At 47.2% G+C, this 24,507-nt stretch overlaps 1 protein-coding gene across 1 annotated transcript in view; it reads left to right on the top strand.

Annotated features, from left to right (window-relative positions):
- T3dh (Type III alcohol dehydrogenase) overlaps window positions 1-24,507 on the top strand; it is a 55,467-nt gene that overhangs the window by 17,286 nt on the left and 13,674 nt on the right. The window contains exons 4-9 of the mRNA XM_089556721.1: window positions 37-191; window positions 2,613-2,809; window positions 7,546-7,729; window positions 15,050-15,202; window positions 15,660-15,758; window positions 20,347-20,425. Coding sequence (XP_089412847.1) covers window positions 37-191; window positions 2,613-2,809; window positions 7,546-7,729; window positions 15,050-15,202; window positions 15,660-15,758; window positions 20,347-20,425 — 867 coding nt within the window. The remainder of the gene's footprint in view (window positions 1-36; window positions 192-2,612; window positions 2,810-7,545; window positions 7,730-15,049; window positions 15,203-15,659; window positions 15,759-20,346; window positions 20,426-24,507) is intronic.

Genomic DNA, 24,507 nt, shown 5'->3' with positions numbered 1-24,507 from the left:
GAATGCGGCCATGAAACTGGTGCATGGATGACGCAGGACATGAACAACCTGGGTGCCAAGAATGTGTGCCTCATGACTGACCCAAACCTGGTGAGCCTGCCCCCCGTGCGGGACACCCTGGACTCCCTGCACAGGCACAACGTGAACTACAGCCTCTTCAGCGAGGTCTGCATCGAGCCCACCGACGAGAGGTGAGGGCAGATGGCACATGCATGCAGAAACTCCAGCAACATCGTGAGAGACGGGGTGTTCATTCGTTGTCATCATCATCAACAGCCTGACTACGCCCACTGCAGGGCAAAGGCCTCTCCTATGTCACTCCAAGTAACCCTGTCCTTTGCCAGTTGCGGCCACCATATCCCCGCAAACTTCTTAGTCCCATCCGCCCACCTAACTTTCTGCCGCCCCCTGCTACGCTTGCCTTCTCTTGGAATCCACTCCGTTACCCTTAAGGACCAGCGGTTATCCTGCCTTCGCATTACATGCCCTGCCCAAGCCCATTTCTTCCGCTTGATTTCGACTAGGATGTCATTAACCCGTGTTTGTTCCCTCACCCACTCCACCCTCTTCCGATCTCTTAACGTTACAGCTATCATTTTTCTTTCCAGAGCTCACTGCGTTGTCCTTAACTTAGTAAGCTAGAGGCAGTGAGAAGTCCACGAAGTTCTTTATTGGGCAGCAGCTAGCATGCCCTCTCGTCATGCTTATGAAAGGGGCCCCCCTTTATAAGCCTTTTATAACAGATCTTATATGAGGGAGCCCCTTCTAGCATCAGTTACCACTTCGCTGAGGAACAGATCCCACGTTGCTTCGAATCCGTTCAACAAATGCTGGACACTTCATCCGCTCCAGGTGTCCATCACTTCTAGACAGTGCATAGCAAGAAATGTCAAATCACGATGATGAGATGCAAGCTTCTTTCACTGTGCTTTGTTGAATTGCGAGTAGCTGTCACACACTGGGATGACCTTTTTTGTCACTGTTCACTCACTGAGGTATATGGCCATTTTATTTTGCTTAAAATTTACTTTTATTCAATATATAAAAAACATTTTCCATACAAAGAACCTTTTAAAGAACGAAGCAGGCACGTTAGCCCTGGGTGATGATGAAATTGCTTAAAATGATTAAGACAAAAGCCGGGTTGTAGCATTGCATCCCTGAGAGTCGTGAGCCTAAAGTACTGACAGCGTTTAAAAAATATAGAAATATCTTAAATAAGTTTTTGAATCTTGCAAATTGCGATTGTAGTGCATATGGTAATTACAGATGTTAAACAAACTTGGAAGAAACATAATGCATTTCTGTCCTGCAGGAACCAGAAATTAAAATAGGTGGCCTGCAGTACAAGAAAAAGCTCTCTTTAAAAAGTTAAATGATATTTTTGATCATTACTCAACAGTGCTTATAACACTGATGCTTTGCAGTAATCCACCTGCCCTCTTAGAATGCTCCATGTTTTTATACTCTACTGACGAAAGCAAAGACCCAGATTTATTTTCTGCCTTGAATAGAGGCAAATGTGAGGACATGGGCAGAATAAAAATGTAGCCAGTCAGCTTCGTGATTTGTCTTATTGTTCCATACCACACTCCTTGCCTACCACACCCATTGACCATTTATCCTGCTAATGATAGGTGCACACATCTTTTCAAATGCTTCCGCACCATTCGTGAACATGCTGCTCAGTCAGACTTAAAGCTAGAAAACTATGTGTAATTTTGCTCTTTATTTTTTTTAATTATCACATGGTGGTGATTTTTGAACCACTCGTAAAAACAGCAGAGCAAAGACAATGAGAAGGGCTGCTTCCGCCAGCATGGCACATACCTTGATATGCAGCAAATCTCATGATTCAATATACCCGCTGCGGTGGTGGTGGTGAAAACTTTTATTCGATAAAATAGAGTTTGGGAGCCACCGAGTGGCCCCGCTACATGGTCGGCGTCCCTAGTCCGGGACACCGCATGACGAGGCCCCGTCTCTCGCCTGTTTCACCAGAGCCCTTTGGGACTCAAGCGAGGAGCAGATGAGGAGGGCAGTCTCCCATGCCTCTCTGGAAGGGGTAGGGGAAGGGGGGAGGTGGGGATTTTGAGTACATGCCCACACCATGCGGAAGATATGACAGGTCACCCCACAGTGCGGGCATCGCCCATCCGTGTTAGGATCGTAATGTTTTATGACTGCAGGACAGAGTAGAGTACCTGTCTGCAGGCGCTGGCTCATTGGTTATGATGCTCAGCTGCTGACCCGAAAAACACGGGTTCGATCCCGGCCGCGGCAGCTGAATTTCGATGGAGGCGAAATTCTAGCGGCCCGTGTGCTGTGCGATGTCAGTGCACGTCAAAGGACCCCAGGTGGTGGAAATTTCCGGAGCCCTCCACTACGGCATCCCTCATAGCCTGGGTCGTTTTGGGACGTTAAACACCAATAAACCAATCATGATTCAACATGTGAAGGAGTCCCACCGTAGCACTGCATGTGTGAGTAATCGGAGAGCACCAAGAGTAGGGGGCATTGTTGGATGCAGCCTGTCCTCTTGTGGCTTTCACAGATGAATGAATGAATGCCTTGTCATTGGATGACCTTGCCTCAACCCGCACTGCGTGCAGCTTCCAGAAGGCGATAGCGTTTGCCCGTAGCGGGGAGTACGACGCCTTCCTGGCTGTTGGGGGTGGCTCCACCATCGACACGTGCAAGGCGGCCAACCTGTACTCGTGCAACCGGGACCGGGACTTCCTGGACTTTGTCAACGCCCCCATAGGCCGGGGCATCCCCATCCCGTCCAACCTCAAGCCCCTGGTGGCAGGTGACCGCTTTTGTCACTTGTCATCTGCGGTATCTTACCGGTACTCACCTATGGGGCAGAAACGTGGAGGCTAACAAAGAGGGTTCAGCTTAAGTTAAGGACAACGCAGCGAGCCACGGAAAGAACAATGATAGGTGTAACGTTAAGAGATCGGAAGAGGGCGGAGTGGGTGAGGGAACAAACGCGGGTTAATGACATCCTAGTGGAAATCAAGAGGAAGAAGTGGGCCTGGGCAGGGCATGTAATGCAGAGGCAAGATAACTCCTGGTCCTTAAGGGTAACGGAGTGGATCCCAAGAGAAGGCAAGCGTAGCAGGGGGCGGCAGAAAGTTAGGTGGGCGTGTGAGATTAAGAAGTTTGCAGAGATATGGTGGCTGCAGCTGGCGAAGGGCAGGATTAATTGGAGAGACATGGGAGAGGCCTTTGCCCTGCACTGGGCGTAGTCAGGCTGGTGATGATGATGATGATGATGGGGAGCCACTGTGTGCTTGCTACGTGATGTCGTCCATCCACCATGCTTGAGGGAGCCCTATGGGTGGAACTGGCCAGGGTGGAGCACTTGTTAGTGTGTCCACCTGAGGGCACACTCCCGTTACGGGAGCTGCTGGTTGAAAAAAAAGTGAAGGGGACACCAAAGCGCTCCACCTTGACCCTTTCAGGCACCACTTTTTGTTTTGACTGAAACTATTCACCTAAGTAGTACGTATTTACTCGCGTAATAGGCGCACTCGCATAATAGGCGCACCCCCAGTTCGGTCGCGAAAAATCAAATTTTTTTATTTCCGCGCATAATAGGCGCACCCCGAACTTGGCACTGTGATCAGTACTGTATTTCCACGATTGCAAGCCGACGCCTCCCCACCCCCGCAATCTTTATTTTAACAAAGTTCTTGCTTAACTTACTACTAGTCCTCACTAGTGCTGCTGCCGTCACAGATGCTGCTGACCCACAGCACGCACAACGACATTGCGTGGAACAGCCACACACAGTTTTCAGGGATGCTCACTTTAAACGTCTATTTGGAAAGCTTCGTCAGCCGGAAACCTTCCCGACTTAGGACCCCGAAAACCGCGGCGATACGAGTCGCATACGAAAATTTAGGCACGGCGCAGTCGCAACTGCCGCACTTCTCGTCCACATCGAATTTCCGGCCTGCCGCATGCTTGCCGTGTTCGAGATTTAACTCCCAGCCATGTAGCTATTAAGGCGCTTGTCCGTCGTGCTAAAGTAGCAACGCTCAGCGACAGCGCGAGAAAGCCACAACTACGATGAACTAACACGACAGAAACCGGCCCTTTGACAGCCATAAAAAAACTGCAGCTGGTGATGCTGATGTCGATATGGATAGCGAAAGCTCGCGGCTGCTCGCAGTGGACGAAAAAGTTGATGATGATGATAAGCTTGACCTTGGGCGCTATCCGTGGGCGGCACCTAGAAGCTCCTGTGCGTGTGTGTGGCCTCCGCGACCAAGCGCACGTTGCTCACAGCCGGAGCCGATCGCGGAGGCCACAGCGCGTGCATTTCGAAGGCCATTCCCGCGTGGATCGTGGAAAGTTTGGGTGCAGCCCTTACACGGATATTTTTTTAAATTATTTCCTTCGAGAAAACAGGATGCGGCCCATACACGGGTGCGTTTATGCGGTATGTTGAATTTTGCGAGTCGAAAAATTTCCGGAAATTTTACCCCGCGTAATAGGCGCACCCCTAACTTTGAGCCAGATTTTCTGGAAAAAAAGTGCGCCTATTATGCGAGTAAATACGGTATATTCAGGCTTCAAGAAAGGGAATGTGTTAGTTTTCGAATGTGAAAGACCAGCAGGTGATTTTTTACAACGATGTGGAGAACTACGTACAAAGTGCCAGATTTGTTAGAAATGATGCAAAGGCTACAAAAGCAATTGAGAAGAACTTTAAGCGCTCGCTTCTTAAGCCAGCTAAGGCTAAGAGTAGGGCGTTGCAGTTGCTAAAAGAGTGCAAGCTGGACAGGCTGGGGAAGGAGGTGAGCAACTGCAAAGGAGATGCACTGAAAGTTTTCTTCAACGCAAAAGCCCACAAGCCCGAATGTCCCTTCAGAGCCATTATCACAGAGCGACACAGCTGGCAGGCACATCTAGGCAGGTTCCTCCAGCGTCACCTAAACAGCCTTTGTACTGTGGACCCTTTCAAAGTCGCCTCCTCAGCCGTCTTAGCTGACATCCTACGGAGTGATGTGAGCGGTGCAAACTCTGCATTTTCAGTGGATATAGAGGAACTTTTTTACTCGGTGCCGCACGATGAACTGTTCATTGCTGTGAGAGAGTGTATTGAAGAGGCGGGTGAGGTGTCTTTTCAGAATTCATGTGGTGTTAGTATTGAATCATTTCTGGAACTCTTGGCCCTGTACCTCAATTCTACAATCATAAGCTACAAAGAACATTTCTATGTCCAGAAACGTGGGATTTGCATTGGCTCAAGTGTCGCCCCTGTGTTATGTGAAATTTTTCTTGCCAAGTTTGGACGTTTGCTTCAGTCTCAGTTGAACGATGAGCGCGTTGTATGTGTCTTTAGATATGTAGATGATTTCCTTGTTGTTCTCAACCTTTCGTCTAGAGATGACTTGAGTGTAGTTGCAGACTCGATTTTAACCCGATTCAAAGGTATCATGAAGCCACTGAATTTTTCCATAGAACTTCCGGCTCACGATTCCATTCAGTTTTTTGATATTCACCTGTATTTTAATTCGGTTGGTCATTTTGTCTGGGCTTACGAGCCACGGTTCAAGAAAGCGCTACTACCTTACGACTCTTCTCATTCGAAGCTCATTAACCCTTTCAGGCGCCATTTTTTGTTTTCACTGAAATCAGTTATTTTTTCACCTAAGTAGTATATTCAGGTCTCAAGAAAGAGAATTTGTTAGTTCTCAAACTTGAAAGACTAGCAGGTCAGTTCTTACAACGATGTGGCGAATTCCATGCAAAGTGTCAGATTTGTTAGAAATAATAACATCGAAATGTTCTTGTGTGTCAAATGAACACCCTAGGGATCGTGGAATCGTTTTGTGTTTCGAAGATTCACATTACGCTCAAAATTGAGCAAAAACATTTGATGTTTTTACTCGCGGCAAAATCAGCCTGCACAAAAACAGCGGACAAAGTGCTACTTAGCTCACTCTTATGTGAAATATTATTTACTGCATTCGCTAAATGGTACAAAAAAGCAACCAGAAGGGTGCTCATTTTGACTAAAATAATGAAATCACTGTTAAGTGCTACAGTTTCTCAGGAAAAGCTGTAAGTTTGCCACTTACACAATTGTGTACACAGCACCTGAAAGGGTTAAGGGTATGCCGTGGTAGCATTAGTGAGTTCATGTGGCAGAAGCCCTCTATAGTAAAGTGACTCGGACCAGCAAAAATCTTTACCATATCAGGGTCTTGCTACTATATCAGTTGTTGGCGATGGCATGGCTCTGAGGATGTTCTCTGGTAATTAATTGGCTACTTACTAAGCACAGGGTTGGTATATAAAAGAAACACTCAAAATACTGTACATCGTGCTCTTACTGCCGCTTTATGTGATAGTGTTTATTTTCAGTTATCAAATTTCTTATCACATTTTTTATTTTGTTTACGTCTTGAGCAAGTACCGCATTTGCACAAATGCTGACTGTTGCGGAAATAAACGACACAGTAGAATGCTTGTCCCAGCTGAACGGGTGGATTGTTTGAGCTCAAATTTAGCACAGAAATGGCATTTGGTCAGCAGAATTGTTTCATGCTATGTTTGTTTGGGATACAGTGCGCTAATGGTATCATTATCCTCGCACCTTCTATGTTAAGAACGGGCTCTGACTCACACAGCAGTCTGCCCTTCCAAGTGCCGAGGAATGGGTCAGTAGTTTTGTGCATGTTGTGTGCACAGGTGATGAATTTATGCAACATTTGATGGCTTTCCCGCTTTTTGCTCGACAAACAAGTGGGGTGTGGTCAGATGCGAAGCAGCACACGCTGTGCGGGCATTGCATAGGGCAGCCGAAACGGGAAGGTGGAGATTATGTGGGCCAGGCACTCCTTCAGTGTTCGCCTTCACAAGGTCGTCAGCAGGGCGTGTCTAGAACTGAAAAGCAGCCTTGGAATTGGCAATACATGGTGTGCTACTGTCGACGGCAGCACTGGTTGCAGTCTGCCTTTTTTTTGAAAAACATAGAAGCGACATGAGAAAGCATGGTGAGACCATACAAGAAACACTGACTGATTAAGGCATCTGAAGTTCCTTCCAGTAAAAATGACCAAAATAATGAGGCTCAGTTCAATTATAAAGTGCAGTAATATATCTGACAAGGTAAGTTGCTGGGCAATTTGGTTCCGATGTTCCATGACTACAGCGCAACGAACGGGACAAGAAAAAGGACACAGGCAGAGACACAACACAGCACTGTGTTGTATCCCTGCCTGTGTCCTTCTTCTTGTCCCATTCGTTGTGCTGTAGTCATGGAATAACAGTAATGTATCGACTGCAGGCGATGCAACCCCACTGCTTGGAGAGCAGGGAAGTTTTGACACAGCACAGCGCAGCTGTCAGTCCTAGCCTGACTTTCTTTGCTAATTCAAAGTATAAATTTTTGTGAAAACTGTGAGTTGAGCCTAGCTGTTTTCACTGCTGGAAAAAGATGTACAAGAATATGCTTATGCCAGTCTCCAGCAGTGGGCAGTAAGTAGTAGTCCTTTTAGAATATGCTCACCCGTCGCCTGGTTCCAGTGCCCACCACGGCCGGCACGGGCAGCGAGACGACGGGGGTGGCCATCTTCGACTACCTGCCCCTGCGGGCCAAGACGGGCATTGCCCACCGGGCCCTGAAGCCCACGCTGGGCATCGTGGACCCCCTGCACGCACTCCACATGCCCGAGAGGGTGGCCGCCTACAGTGGCTTCGACGTGCTCTGGTGGGTTTGTCATCTGTGCCACCATTGTCTGGTCCTAATTGCGCTAAAAGAAGGTACCTCACTAACAGAACCGACTGAGGCTGACCGGACAAGGTGCGATTTCTGGATGCCACTTGAGCTGTGACGACTGTGTGTGGGTGTTAACAGCCATTTAAGGGGGGAGCCTGGTCTTGAAAAGGAAATTTTATTATTCTAGTCATAGTGATGAAATTTTCAGGGCACATGTATTTCTACATATGTCATTTAATTTCATGAGTACTTATGAACTTTTTATGCAAGTATTTTGTGAAGAGTTTTCAAGAAAATCTGCTGTGGGAAACTCGCTGAAATGTATGCCATTGGGCTCTCTTGATACCAAGGAATGCAATAAGGGTAAAATTATCATCCTGGCTATCACAGAACCAGAGTTATAGGGTAGTGAAGCTGCCACTTCAGAAACAGGAATACACACTTTTCTTTTCATTTCTGAAGTGACAACTTCAACACTCCATAACTTAATGACAGGCAGGAAGACAATTTTACCCTTATTGCATTCCTTGGTGTCAAGAGAACCCAGTGGCATACATTTCAGCAAGTTTCCCACAAGAACTTTTTTTAAAGCTTCTTCCCCAAATACATGCAATTGCATAAGTGCTGTAGGAATTGTTTTACATGAAATTATATGACATATTTAGAATGAGCACACAAGAATGTGTATTCCCTGAAGATTTCTTAACTGTGACTTCATTAATAAAATTTTTTTTTTCCAAGACCAGGCTCCCCCCTTAAACGTGTGTTTTATCTTTAGATTCACAGTACTGCATTTTTGGTGATCTTGGCAATTAAATTTATAGCGAGTTTGTGTCTCTTAGTGCAGTGGTCCTTTTTCATTTTTTCTGCAATGCATGTCCACCCACCGACCCAGTCTCTCGTCTTGCTGCTCTTCTCGTGTGAATGCTTGACTGCCGCACTCATGGCAGGGGCCACAACTGGGAGGCTTCGCCTGATAGCACAAGGGAGTGTGTGTCTCTGTGCTGCGCTGGGCACAGAGCAGATTGCCCTGCTACAGCAAAACCTCTGTGGTGCAGATGTTATCGTTCGTCACCCTTGCAGACCTGAGGTTTCTCTTTTTTCATTTAGGGTCCCAAAACTACACAGAAAGGTGGCAATGCAGGTACTGTTTATCTGGAGTTATGCTTGCAGAATAGGGCATCAGTGTGAAAGTGACTACAGAGAAGAGGGCAGGCAAGCCAAGGGGATGACAACTAGCAGAATGATTGATTCAGTGGTGCCAGAATGCATAACGGCACAACGATTGCATTTACTTCCATTTAGTGTATGTATGGTCATGCCCTGTTAATACGGACGACTCGAAAATTGTGGACAGTTTTACTGGGGACCAAACTTTCCCAATGTATTTATGCCTCACGAATACAGCTCTCCAAACAGTGGACAAGGTGAAAACGCAGGCAGGCCGTGATGGCCCATGTATTTCTGTCTTGTTAGAATGGACAGCACTGAGAACAGAACCGGATCTGTCCTTTCCTCTGTTTTGAGTGCAGTGCCTGAATGGTGGCCTCTTTTAATGCGTTAGCTTTGGAACGCCCATTATGGCTAAAAGTGCCTGTGAAGCCTCTGTTGGCAGGAGTGGGAAATCCCCCCCTCCACTTTGAGAGGAGAGCAGTCTGAACTTGTCAGTGGCTGCTCTGTCGGAGGGGAGAACTAACACATACTCTGCCACAGGAATCCCATTGATCGTCTGGGAATCTTTTTCCCGCTGGTTTCTTGCTTTGCACTGCCAAGGAGAAGTGCATCTTTTGATTTGCCGCATTGCGCGAGTGACTGTGTAAAACACTGTCCCTGCAGCTTGTACTGCGTTGAAAGCCGCATTTGACGAACGTTCGTGGCGACACAGGCGCTGACAAACAACTCAAGTTTTGTTATGGTACACAGCTATCCCACAGCAGCACCCTCATGAACTTCATTTCTTCTATGGCGGGCATTGTCCCTTCCCATTTCCTCTTGTGTGTAGATATGTGCACTAGTTTCCTTGTCACTGCCATGTGTAGGGCAAGACTTTTCGTGCGTTCCTTCAAGAATTGATACCTGCCACCAGCCGTAGCCTTGATGACGACACCGTTCTCACCCTCCCAAGGAGACCGCCTGTGTCAGATCTTGAGGTCAGAAGCCCTCCTGGAGCACTGCTACCTTCGAGAGCTAGACGGCCAACCAGACATCAGAGTTCATCTGGAAACAGATGCTGGGTGCCAGCTCAAGGAACCCACCGTCCTGTAGCAGGACGGCAGATTGGGCCAGTTGGTGTTCCATGGTGACAAGTACATTCACAGAGCGCTAGACACCAGGACCAGACAGAGGAGGAGACAAGCACGGCTCCGTGTTTGTATGAATGCCCTTGTCACCCACCATCCCACTGCACTCAAGAAGTTTGGAGGTTCACATCCACATGGAGAAAGTGTTCAGCCTTGCCCAAAGCTCCTAAGCATTGTCCAGATCTCGCCTAATCGGTTGCGAGCTATTGCGAGCAGCAATTGTTAAAAATTATTGCTGAATTGTAGGGTCCACACAGAGTGCTCAAATTTGACTCGAATGCCTGCTAAGACCACCGCTACAGATATTTTGCTCTAGATTATGCCCATTGAAATCATTTTAAGGTCCCTTTAAGACGATATGGTTGAACCCCGCTATAGTAAAGTTGGATGTAGTAACAACTCTGCTATACTATAGTAAAGTGAAACTGCAGTCCCATTTCGTCTCCCTAGAAGACTGTGCATTTTTTTTCTCAGTTATAGCAAAGATTTTGTTTTCAAAGAAGCAGTTATAGTAAAGAGCATCGGGCCGTGGCGACATACTTCTCACGGAATGAAACGTGGCATGCACGAGTCTGACATTCGGAGGCAAATGATACCCAACCCGATAAAGCGGTACTTGTTGAGCCATCTTCACCACTAAGCTCAGCGGTACTTGTTGAGCCATCTTCACCACTAAGCTCAGAAGTTTTGAGGACAAGCCAACTTGACCTCTTTGGGGCCGTGAGGGAAAGCACGCAGCCCACTAGAAAAAAAAAATGCAAAGCTGGCTATGAACACAGAAAGAAGGCAGTGCGGGTCACTGAGAAAGGAAATACAGTAAAAATGCAGTGAGGGAAGAGAAAAAAAGGGGCGAACATTCGCACCACGGCAGTGTAAAGCGGTGGCGCTGCGTTAGTGGTGCTGTCACGCCTCCACTGTGTCGGTCGCGTGAATTTCGTAACTATTGCCTCTTAAATGATGCTGAGGCTGCGGAAAATGACGCCATGCTCACGCAAGACTTTGGTTTCCACTTGAAATCGAATGCATTCTATTCATAGTTGCATTTTATTTGCGCAAACGCTGTGCTTCCACAAGATGTAAACAAAATTGAAAATGTGATAACATGAGATGTGATAACTAATTACTACATAAACGAGTGATTAAAGCAGGATGGAAGGTGTTTCATAGTGTTTCTTTTATAAACCAACACTGTGTTTAGTAAGTAGCCAATTAATTACCAGAAAATATCCTCAGAGCCATGCCATCACCAACAATTGATATAGTAAAGATTTTTGCTGGTCAGACACTTTACTATCATCATCATCATCATCAGCCTGACCACACCCACTGCAGGGCAAAGGCCTCTACCATGTCTCTCCAACTAACCCTGTACTTCGCCAGTTGCACCCACCGTATCCCCGCAAGCTTCTTAATCTCATCCACACACCTAACTTTCTGCCGCCCCCTGCTATGTTTGCCTTCTCCACTTTACTATAGAGGGGTTCTACTGTGTCCCAAAAAACACTCATGAGAGATTCATGAAGTATACCTGATTCAAAACTGTCCTGCTACATGTGTCAGCAGTCCGTCCATTGACCTGCTAACCAAGGAGACTGCCTATCCGGAAAAGAAGCAGTGTTACCTCCCTTAGAACACATTTTTAGCCTGTAGCCTAATCTTTTAGCCATTTATCTTCTTTACCCCTTTTACTGAACTTCCAAGTCCTGAGATTCACGGTCCATTTTCTGTCGCATACCTTGTTTTTTCCAGTTTTCATTAGTCATGGTCTCAAGCCATCTTTCCTTGTTGAAAATTTTATCGCTTTTATGAATTTTCAATGAAGTGAAGTAGCAGTCACTGACCATATAGTCGAAAAAAGGAAAGACGTTTCGAAACCCGTACGGGTTTCTTGTTCACAGTGAGCAGGACAAGAGTGGTGACGAATTTATATCCGGAGAATGTAACGTAAAGATCGGGCGTAGATGCCTGGCATGGGCATCTACGCCCATTCAGCCGTTTACACCTCCCCTGACATTGACTGAGCTAACTTGCCTCAATTTTACTTATAGTGCATACATCTTCGAATAACCTTCAGTTGTTAGCTGGCGTCTGTGTAGTTTGTCTCTACCTTGTCCTGTGTTTGATCGGTTCCCCTTTTTGCCTGAAAGTTTGCTTTTCCTAATTGAACGGCGTCTTTCCGGCACTTACTCCAGGAACTGTGATGTTGAATATTCTGTTTCTGTAGTGCATTTCTAGGTGCATTTATGGCACGTTTCTGGGCTGTTGGCCATTTTACTAGCAATCATTGGTGCATGAGAGCTGCAAGAAAATGAAGGCCAGGGAGTCATGTTGGCCACCTGAAACCTTCAGCTTCCTTGCATTTTATTAGGAATGATGCAATGCATGGCCTGCAATACCATCTGCTCTGATAGAACATCATTGAAACCAGTGAAGCTATGTGCATGTTCTCTAGGCCAAGTGCCCATTTTCAAGCTCTGTTCGTTTTGTGAATGACCGGATGGGTGTTTCTATCCTGCAAGTTTGATATATATATTTTATGTGGAATACGCATTGCCCACTGTGTTGTGTGCCTCTATGGTACAGAACAATCCTCGGAAACAGTCTGTTTTTCAGAAATGGTCTGCCGGGAGTGGTCGCTGCAACCGGCAAGTCATTAAAATGAGTTATCTTACAACGTTTGTTGCTGTTTGTACGCCGCGCGATCTATGCAAGAAATTTCTGACGTGAGCAAAGTCTAGTATGGCAAAGCTACTCTTATAGCATATTCAATAAACAGCACTGGTGTGCACCGGTGCGCACTGGACATCTTCGATAAATGGGGCGCACCGTCTGGGGGCACATTTCTGTTGACCCAAGGCGCACCGACAAAATCGGCGGTGCTCATGGGAGCAATCCCAGCATGCATTGCAGCAGACAAGCAGACGACAAATGGTGTCCGCACAAAAAAGGCCTGATCTGCTTGCTGCGATCGCTAACGACATCCTCTCAGTCTCTACTGACAGCAAAGACGAAGAAATACTGGCATTGATAAAGGAAAATGGAGGCAATGAACGGCCAAACTTTGTGAACTTTATGGACAAATAAAATTAGGATGCAAAACCTCATTTCAAACTTGTACGACTAGGCAGCTGCGACCGCGGTCTATTGGAATGTAGGCCCGCAGCAAGTAAAGCACGTATATGCTCGAGGTGCATGGCGCACGGCTGGCAGTTACTGCAGTGCGTTAAAGCATTATATGGTGTTGCCTTATGCCATCTATATCATTTCCCTTACATCATGAAATGTAGGTACACATACGTTCATAAGCTGGATAGCAGATTTCAGCTGTCTTGCGACCACACATTGCGCAGCTCGAACCAGAATACGAGCTTGACGACTCAGGGCGCACTGCGATTTTCTTGGGCCAAAAGCGCCTCTCCAGCCATCAGCTTTTCTCAAAGCTGCTTTGACATGGCAAGGCGATGTGCCTTGCTGTCCATATTGATGTATATGGTTACCGCAGACATTTCAGAAGAAAAAGTTGCGTCGGGCTGTCGCTGCTTGCAAAAGCGCCAAGAAAGCAGATGACGGTATTCGCAATTCCGGGCCAACGCCACCTACACATGCAAGGTGGTGCTCGGAACGGGCACTAGTGTGATGCAGTTTGTATTCTATGTTGCTCCACTATTGCGGGTCCTTGAGCACCGCAGTGGTTTTGGGGCAGTTCTGGTGCGAGTTTATCGAAGATGCCATTAGAGTAGTCATCTCCCAAATTTCAACATTGTCAGGTTGGCAAGTGTGCATCTGGGCACACATGTGCATGGATGGCAGTGCTTCTGACAACTTTGCAAAAAAAAAAATGGGAGACTTAAGGCAGGTGGGGCCGCAAACACATCTCCGTTTTGGCTTTACGGAAGGCTCTAAAGCAGTTGTCATGGGCAGGTGCATCTCTCTCGCGTCATTTCTCCTGAAACGGTGGGACCGAGCAGTGCTCCAGGTCCGTGTAGCTTTTGTTGCATTCCTGTAACTCGGGGCTCTAAATAGTTGTTCAGTGACGCTTAGCGTGATTTCCTGGTGACTGAGGCACTCAGCCAGCACAAAGCATCTGGATTGCAGGTCGGCTCAAACCAGGCACTCACAGTCGATGTGTTTCTACAGCGAAAGATCGTGTACAGGATCATCATTTACTGATTAGGAGAGAAGAAGGTTTATTTCGAGACGTACAGGAAATGGGCCTCGGGCGAAAAGCTGCAAAGGTAGCTTGAGAGATGCTCGAGGCCTGGTAAAGACAGAGCAGCAGAACATGTGTACATTCAAGGTGAATGTACACATAGAGAATAGAATTATGTAGTATGGAAAACAGCAAAAAAGGAAAGATACTTGCATTCATGGAACAAGCAGATTAAAATGAAGACAGTAATTAACGGTCAACGATCGTCAAGCAGTATGCAGGCAACGTGGCTGAGCTTAAAAAATATTGAGCACTCGTGACACAGCTCACAGAACGAAAGAACAGTGAGCCATTCAAAGAAAGCCTGTGTCCTCATGAGATCTCTTGCTGGGATGGTGTCCACCCGGTGTGAAAGGGGAACACATACATATTCTTGAGGATATAGCATTGCGTTCTGCCCAGCCTTGGGAGTGCACGGGCTGCATTAGTGTGCCTGATTGTACACTGGCAACACTGACAGGAGGTGGAAAGAGTGAACACCTGCACTCTACCCCTTGCCACTAACCTCCGCATCTGCTTCTTCCCAACTGTATTTTCTCTAGCACCTTTCCAAAGCTGGCTTGTTTTGTCATCACTAAACCGACGTCTCTGCAGAGCCTTGACTGAATGTAGGCTGTAGTGAGTGCCACTGCCTAGAGATGGCACCACAAAGCGTACTGCCAGAGGGCAGTGCCCTGTTGGCCAACCAGGTGAAAGGCAACTCTAGGAAACCAGTTAGCATCTGCACACAGAGTGAGGGACAACATGCCACAGTAGGTGGGCTGGGATGATTCCAACCCTCAACCTGTCTCTCTGGTGCAGCCACGCGCTGGAGTCGTACACGGCCATTCCGTTCAACAAGCGCACCCCCTGCCCGCCCAACCCCATCCAGCGGCCGGCCTACCAGGGAAGCAACCCCATCAGTGACATCTGGTCCCTGTACGCCCTGCGCATCATCCGCAAGTACTTCAAGAGGTAGGGCAGCTTCTTCCTCAACAGCTGATGTTCTGCGGGAAAATGGGCCATGGTTTAAATGTACAGTCTTTTTCAAAAGTTTAGAGCCCAGGGGGTTCACTTCCAAGCTTCATACTGGGACTCCAGGAGCATTCATGGAAGTCCTACCTATTGCAGGAGGCAGTGCCAGAAATCTTCTCATGTCCAGGAAATTTGGAGCGCTAGAGATCTATTAAGAATGACACAGTGTGGCTCAAAAGAAAACCCCCTGGGCTCCAAACTTTTGACAAAGGCTGTACCTCGAGTGGACAGCCCTAGAACAGGGGTGGGCCACCCTATGCAGTACTCGGACACCGTCGTGTGGGGGATGGTCCCATGGGGTGCAATGCAGTAAGGAGGGAAGCTGGGACCACAGCCCCGTGTCGTGCAGTGAAAGTAGTGTATAAAACTGTGGCGTTCCCCTTTGGCTGTTGTGCAGGGCTGTCTATGACCAGGGGGACGTGGAGGCCCGTTCCCACATGCACCTGGCGAGTGTCTACGCTGGCATTGGCTTTGGCAATGCTGGCGTCCACCTCTGGTGAGCACTGCTGCCTAGTCCGTCTCTGTGCGAGCATGCAGGGCCATGTGCCACCCAGTCTAGACAGCTGCAGTTCCTCAAACTTCTTGGAAAAATCGGACAGAGCAAAAAAAAAACTGTCACTGCTAGAACGCTACTGATGGGACACAAAGCCAGGAAGGCATGATACAGTGCTTTCTTTTTATTTATTTATTTATTTATTTATTTATTTATTTAAATATGTTGTCAATCCCCGGAGGGATTGTAACAGGGGTTGGTACAGGAAAAAAAAAAATTTTTACAGTATTGGTAACAAAGAATTATATCAGAGACAGAGCGGTACAATCGACTGGTCACATTGTTACAGGACGTGTGTAAGGATATGTACAAGGAATTGAAGAGGCAACACAGAATACTTACTGTGTTTCAAAATACATATATAACAATGGCAAGTACATAATTTGTAAAATTAGGGTCATAAAATACATGCAAGAAATGAAACACCAAACACTGAAAGCAAAATGATCAGTGTAATAACGACACAGAAACGCTTGCTTTCAACAAGCCCCAGCCTGATTTCAAAGGGTTTGCGATTCCTGTCTGCGCCTCTTGTGTGCCAGTCTTTGCTTGGCTTCACTTTCAGCTCGGTTGTTTGTCTTTGTCCCCTGGACTGCCTGTGTAAGTCGTTGCCTAGTCTCTCCACACCTGTGGGCTTTGGGGTGGAGGCATTTTTAGTGTGGAACCACTATGGGCCTCATAACCTGGAAAATTCTGGTGTGTGGGTGAGGCCTCTCAAGTTAGTCTCGTGATGTGGGAAATGACGTGAAGTAAACGAGACTTTGAATGAGGGTGACCTTGGGCAACCTGGAGAAATGGAACAAACATTGCTGGAAACAGATCAGCTCTGCAGGCCACTGGGCAAGAGCGCTCTCCTGTCGCTGCAGCTGATCATGCCTCGTGTTGTTGAACTGCAGCACACTCTCGGGCTGTGCATCAACTTCCATCTGTGCACCTCAACTGTACGCAGGTGATTGCGTACTCTATCGAAATATAGAATATGAGGAAGATACAACCGCTTTACAAATAGACATTAACCGGATCACAACATGGTGCACTAAATGGAACATGACTAAGTCCTAACAAACACTATACTACATTTATTTTATTAAAAAAAAGTTGTCTGCATTAGCTACTTCACCAAATAGCCACATATCAGGATGTTAAATACTGAGGTGTTTAATTTTTCCCCATTTAGCCTGGAGCAAGCATGTTGATGATATAGGTTTAAAGGCTGCTCGCATACTAAACTCCACTAAAACAAATTTTTACCAGCGACGTAAAAGTAGTCTATATATATACAACGCACGCTCAATTTTAGAATGTGCTACAACAGTGTGACATCCGGCTACTACAACCCCTGTCAAGAAACTTGACGCAATTCAAAATCATGCCGCATGTTTCATTTTAAACTCGTGGGGTAGTCACAGCAGTGTCGGGGCATTAAAAGAGCAGCTTGGCTTGGATACCGTACAGATCCTTCAGACCTTCAGATTAATCTTCTTAAATGGCATTCTGAATAAAAAAATTGGCATTGACCATGAAGTTTACCTACCACCTCCCATATGCATTTCCCAAAGAGACCATAGTCGTAAAATGCAGGACATTTCCTTTCGGACATCTGTATTTAAATCACCTTTTTTCTCACGCATGATGTATGAATGAAACAGACTGCCTAACAAAATAGGTACATTAGATGACAATAGCTTTTCGGCCGCTCTTAAAACACATTTACAGAAACTACCTGACTTATAATCGTACCTTGTACCATAAGCTATTAACTGTCTCCCTTATTTCTTTTTTATATGCACAGTTGCAGTTTTGTATATTACAGCTGATTTCTGCTGTAGTGCAGCTCCGATTACGCGTTGGTTTTTTATGCGGCGATACCCATTTTTATGACGAATTAGCGCAGGTGCGACGAATCCTTCGAATACACAATGCGTTAAAAGTGTGGATTGTGCCCGTGTGATCTGCGCGATTACCACCTGCAGTAAGACAGGTTGCTAGCGATTGCTTGATCACTGTATTACTTTACTAGCAAATTTCACGTGATCCTAAGTTAAGATCCACCTAAGGTGCGGTGCTTGTGACGGCTTGGAGTGGCGCGTCACCGCCCAAAAACGGGAGTGGCGTCACCGCGCCACTCCCGTTTTCTTGCATGGTGAGGCACACCCAGCACGCCTGCACCCCATCCTGGCTTTTGCACAGTATAACGTTTTGTCAATCCTTTCTGGTGCGAACACCGAGCAAGCTAGCCTCGATGACGGACTGCATGTGCGGGGTTCCAGGCCGAGCATGGCACGCGGGACGACGCGTTCGGGGTCGTAGTGATTTTTACGCAGCCAAAATAATGCGTGCATGAAACAGTTTTTGGCTCACTGTTTTTTTTTAGAATTTCCAGCGGCTAAATTGGGGGTGCGGCCCTTACACGGGGGCGGCCTTTACACGAGTATATACGGTATATACCCTTCACAAGAGTTCCATGGATGACAATTTGGAGAGAGATGGGAAAGGGCTTTGTCCTGCAGTGGGTGTGGTCATGATGATGATGGTGATTAAGGGGAACAGGCAGAATCTGTGGTGGTACTCGGCTAATGGAGACTTTGCTTGCTTCAAGCAGCTTTCTGCATCGCTCAGAAATGGACCGAGTAGTTTCCTTCAGTGCCATGCAGTGTGTTATCAAGTGCATGATGTGTGAACATGCTGCACAAACCAGTGGCACTGTCATGCCCATTTCCGTCCTAGCATCCGCAGCATCAAGGGTGTGTCTCACCTCAAGGCTACCTGCTTATTTTTTGCCATTGCAGTAAAAGCTCATTAATTCCAACTCCAGGGGACTGGAAGAAATGTTTGAATTGTTCAGAAGTGCGAATTATTGACTGACTCCCAAAAACACCGGCAAGAACTGCTTCACTCAGAGTGAATTTACTGGCAAAAGTTTGGGCAATGGCTGCCTGCCTTTCTTATGAGCACTGTGTGACAGTGACAATTACTTTTAACATATCCACCAGTGCTTTAATGTGTGGGCACTGTTGGCAGTGTAAAAGCAGAACGGCTCCCAGGTGGTAAAGGCCTCCACGGCGTTCTTCGTGATGTGACGCTGTAGCGGTGGAGCCTCGTAGGCAGCAGCGCCACCTGTCAGACTTCACTGTGCAAAACGAATGAACCATGCGGATTGAAGTCAGGGAAACATGATGGCACCGAAGCCACGAGGAGAAAGAATGGATCGAAAAAACTAGCGTCTGAAATGGCACACAGCTAGGCTAGGTCAGCTGGCTGATGTGCGGCCAATAACTACCATGGCCCTGGGATGGTGCAAAGCTCAGAAGGGAGAAAGTGAAACTGAGTGGTTGGACCACCTTGGAGATGGCGTTGTCCGTTCCCCGTCACGCCTACCGCCACACAAATATCAGAGATGCACAGGCGACTCTGCAGCATACATTCAGATTTGACTAGGGCTATTTAGACAATCACGTGGCCACGCCATCATCATCATCATCAGCCTGAACTACACCCACTGTAGGGCAAAGGCCTCTCCCATGTCTCTCAATCTAACCCTGTCATTTGCCAGCAAGGCGCCTTCGACTGCTCACCCAAAACGTGACTGTTGGACACCCCGCTCGCACCACTTCGACCTCTTGCTTCAACTTCATATACCATTCAGCCTCCCCCGCGGTGATGCTACGCTGTTGTGCCGCCTATGTCTGGGAGTGGCATTCACAAACGCCTATTCCAATCTCATCGTAATGGCAGACTCTCCAGCGTCTGAGCAGTGCGGTTGCGATGAAATGATCGGACACCTCCTCTGTGACTGCCCTGGTTTTGAGCGAGAGTGCGGTTTCCTGACTGCTACTCTCTACCACTTGGATCGCATCCTCTAACAGAGTCCAACGTTCTGGGGCCTTGGACACAACCTTCCTCTCAAAGGAAAGCGGTGAAAGCGCTCCTGAGATTCTTAAGGGACTCGGGGTTGTATTCCCGTCTGTAATCTTTAAGTTTTTAGTGAGCGCCCTCTGTCCCCGTGACATAGTGGTCGATGGACTCTTGAAAAACTCATTTCATTGCCGCTCGCTCTTTTTCCTTTTTTCCGTTTTGTTCCCCTCCCCAAGTGCAGGGTAGCCTACTGGGCATCGCCTGGTTAACCTCCCTGTCTTTCTGTCCTTTTCTCTGTCTCTCTCTCTTTTCCTTAGCCTCCACGTTTCCGCTCCATAGGTGAGTACTGCTCCTCACCTATGACCGTAAGACCACTATGACCGTATAACCGGTATGACCGCGGCCACTTCGGTCATGCTTGAATACGACCTTCTTTCAGGAGCCGGTTGAACTTAACCGTTGTGAATCCCATGGCATCCGAATTAGCAATGTCCAATGCCATAGGCTTACATGAGCATTGGCTGGGACCGTGCCACCAGTTTGAAGTAATGGGGGTCAGATTATCGAGCTTTTGCCATTAGGGCCACTGTTGTGTTTATGTACTTGACCCAGTAGATAAACAGTGCCGACTGTGCTTGTTCTGAGGCTGTTTCCGCTCTTCTCCCCTCTTGGGCAGCCACGGCATGTCCTACCCTATTGCTGGCCAGGTGAAGGACTACAAGGCAGCCGAGTATGTCACAGACCACCCCATCATTGTGAGTAGCATTGCTCATTAGAGGAGCAACTCGCCTCTCTTGCATCTTTTGAAGCGAAAAGCTTCACTGCGTTAGTCAACACCGCGCTTCGCGTGAGCCGGCGTATGTCAGAGCACAAGTGACGTCACGCATGGCGCAGGCTACTGTGCATGTGTGCGCCTCTGCTTCTCCTCCTCGCCACCGTTTGACCTTTCGCCGCAGCTGTGCGCATTTGAAAGGAGGGGTACATAAGGCGCGCTTGCCCATAGAACAGGCGCACACTGCCACGCGCTATGCGTCATCGTTTGGCGTTCGCCGCAAGCACGTGTTTATCGCGGATCACCGCAGCTTTTCGCTTTGAGATATCCAGGCTTAACCTTAGCTAAGCCCCAGCCAATTTTTTCCAAATGCCACCTCTTTGGTGCCACCCAAAGATGTGGAAGCTGATGCGGACTGCACTGGATGGGCACTGAGGGGGGACGCATGTTGGGGTGTAGGAATAGCGTCTGCTAATGAACTTTTTTGTTCAGAATCACAATGGATGGACTCACAGGGCTTGCAGACGAAGGCACACACAACTGCTCTGAACTGTCAGTTTTATTTCGGATGCGTTTTGATTCACACCTTATATTTCACAGGACACTGATGCACAAGCGTACCTACAACATGAAGGGGACAGTCTGTAGCAATCACCTCTAATAAGGCAATCCCGGAGGGCTGAACCCCATCAAAAGGAAAAACAACATGAAAAAAAAAATTGCAAGAAAAAAAAGTCAAGGCTGGGTTAAAAAATGCCAACGATAATGCAGCCGTGATAACAAGGCTAAAAATGAGGCATAAAAAGAAGTAAAAAGGTGGCATTGATGAGGCAACAATTAACATGGCAAAAATTCATGAAGCAGTAAAAAACAGATAAAGGAATGTGGGCCAACAACCAACCTACACATCCAAAGTTCATTAAGGTGCTAAAAAGCAGGTAAAAGGATGACATAAGCGAGGGAACAATGAAGAAGCCAGAATGTGGTAAGATGAGAACTGAAAGAGGTGGCTTGGAAAGCAATAAAATCATACTGACCCAGACAGGAATGTCTAACGCAGCCTGCTTTTAGGTTGTCAATGATGGCTGCTTCGATTATTTCACGAGTGAGCTGGTTCTTCCTATTTGCCATGACCCTTGTGTTCACGAAGTTTGAAAGACGGCGCTTGCAGGGTGAGCAGTCACGATGGTGAATGCCAAATTGCTAGATTTTTCATCTCTCACTTTCAAATTATGCTCCTGCAGTCTTTTGTTCACGCAGTGGCCTGTCGGACCAACATATTTTTTGCCGCAGGACAGAGGAATAGAATACTATGCGACTCCCGTGGCACCTGAGACAAATAGATTTTTATGCCTTATTGCGCATCCTTTCCTTCATTCGGCTGCTTTGGTGACATATCAAGAGAGGCGCACACACACAGTGCTGGGCTTCACAAGGCTTCACGCCTTCTTGTAACATCCCTGCAGGACACTGATCTTGACTCTAAATGGTGACAGCAGGGTCGGTCTATGGTCTTCTGTGATTTAATGTGTGCTAGATGGTGCCTTCTGGAGTGGGCTATGCTATTCTGTGAGTGAGTGTGCGCATGGATGGCGGCTCTGCAATGTCCTGCTGTGACTGAATGTGTGTATAGATGGTGACTTATGGAGTGGATAATGTTGTGCTGTGAGTAGACGTGTGCATAGATGGTGACTGCGGGAGTGGCCTATGTTCTATTATAAGCGACTGTGTGCATAGCGGAGCAGATCTGACCGGTTTCAGGACATTATTAACATATAAGTGAGGCTACGGTGGAGCAATTGCTGGCAGAATAAGCAAGGCTAATCCCACCTGCAGCTTAAAACAACTCAACTCAACTCCGTGCACTGCTGGGTGTGGTGTTTAGACCGAGTAGGTGGCATGTCAGCCTGCAGGGGTAGTGTGTCCCTTTTTTCTTGTTATGTGCCGCACCTTCCAATGGTCATCGAAACTCCCTTGGACGTCTCATGGGCATCAAAAACGTTCACAGGACATCCATTGAAGTTTTATTGCCCATTGAGCTGTGGAAGCCTGGTTTGTGCCCACCTCCTCCGTCCTTTGCTCTGTGTGTGTGAAGGAAATTCAGTTTTTTTCAAATGCGCACGACTTTATTCTTAGTAACCAGCCTCAAGAAAAAAAGAAACGAGAAATGTGTATATGTACCGCTATAGTGGCCGATTTGTCCTGTTCACCTCAGCAATGATGAGTGTGCAGTATACCTTATTTTGCCCAAGTACAACTAAACACCATGGCTGCAATTGCTTCTAGTTTTCTTCACAAAATGTCTGCTGCACCATCGCATAACCGTATGCATGCTTAGTGCATACGATGGACAGGCATCTCTCGAATCATGAGTGGTCGATAGAGTAGGAGCTTGCATTTTAAAACAAGATACTCTAAGTGAAGCATATGAGTGAATGAGCAAAGTAAAGTAAATCACACATACAGGAGTATTCTTGGGCACTCATAGCGAGATAATGAAACTCATCTGTGCATTGAAGCATGAATTTTATAGAGGCATTCTCAGAATTTTTTTTTTGCAAAGCACAAGTTGATTTTGAATTTTAGCTATGCAGTGTCCATTGACATATCTATATAGCGATGATGTATCGTTGTCGTCTAGCAGAATGTGATGATTTTTATGACATGGAAAGGCGTCAGATTGGATAACTGTGCTCAACAGAGCTTTCACTCATCTTACTAGGCCCGGCAAGGTCGAACCACAGCTAATTTTTTTTTAGTGTAGTTGCTTTTCTCTCTTCAGAATAACAGTGGAGTGACATCACGACCCTGTAGACCCACGAGGAATGGTGTGGTGATGTTGTCACTGTTGTTCTGTGTGATCGTTGTAGGGTGTTTGAATTACTCACACAAGGTCATGCGGTGGTGATGCACGGCTCTGTTGACCAATCCCGATTTTCTCGACCCGCCAACAAATGCAGCGATTTCTCCACTGAATGGAACCCTTAATGCCACTTTTTTAATTCAAGCGAATAACATCGTGGGCTGAAACTGAGGTTAGTTTAAGGTGAAATGTAATTGCCACAAGTAGCAGATGAACTGGCCGCCAGGTGGAACCATTTTTGTCATCACGAAATGCTGCAGTGTTAGGACAGTGTGGCGGCGAAGGGACTAGTTCCGGGTGATGTCACGAGATGGCGCTAGTGGATCGCCAAGTCATCATCATCATGAGGGGGAGCGGCGGCGGGAAGATGGGAGAAGGGCAATAAAGGTTGTTGGCGTGGCGCCCGTGTGTTTGGGAGTTGTGCGGTTGTGTCACTGCTGAGGCGTGACAGCAGAACTATGCTGTGTGCCTTGCCAGTGTGCATACCTCCTCCGCTGAACTGGAACCAAGCAAATGCCACCATGGCTGTGCCATTTGGTGCTTGTGGACTGGACTGATTGTCCAGCGCCACACATGATGTCATTGAGCTGGTCCACACAGCTGCACCTCGTACAGCACAGCACACCTTGGTTTCAATGCCTTCCACTGTTCGCGCTTGCATGAACAGCCACAGCACAATTTGGGGCCACCTGTGATCACCGAGAGCAGCATTCGGCAAATTTCTGGAAAGTTTGCTGAAGTGAACCTCTCTGCCACGCTTCAGATCCCATCAGATGTGACCGCCACTGTTGTTGTGAAGCATTTAGAGCAGTGTGACCATAATGTGCGGAATTTCAGACAACTACCGAAAGAGAATGCTTGTTGCAGCCAAGTATTGCTTATCTGAAAAGAAAAACTGCTACTGAAATCATTGCTCACAAAACCTCTTTTAGGAGCACATAGGCTATACAGTTGAACCTCGTTGTAAGAGGCATGGATGTAAGAGACATTCTTCACCCACTTGGTTGGTTGCCCTATCTCTCCCATTAATTTGACCTCTTCTGTAACAGACATTTTAACTTTCGATGCAGTATAAAAATTAAGGTACAGTTGGTTTTTTCCTCACCTTCCACGGCGAAGAGGGCCAAGCACACCAGATGAAGGCTGGTTAGGCTTGAGTTAGGCTGGCATCACCACACGGCAGCGATGCAGTGTGGGAAATG

The sequence above is a fragment of the Amblyomma mixtum genome, chromosome 1 (genome assembly GCF_055824585.1).
Source record: "Amblyomma mixtum isolate Tamu chromosome 1, ASM5582458v1, whole genome shotgun sequence".
Lineage (NCBI taxonomy): Eukaryota > Metazoa > Arthropoda > Arachnida > Ixodida > Ixodidae > Amblyomma > Amblyomma mixtum.
The sequence above is the reverse complement of the archived record's forward strand: the minus strand, read 5'-3'. Positions and strand labels throughout refer to the sequence as shown.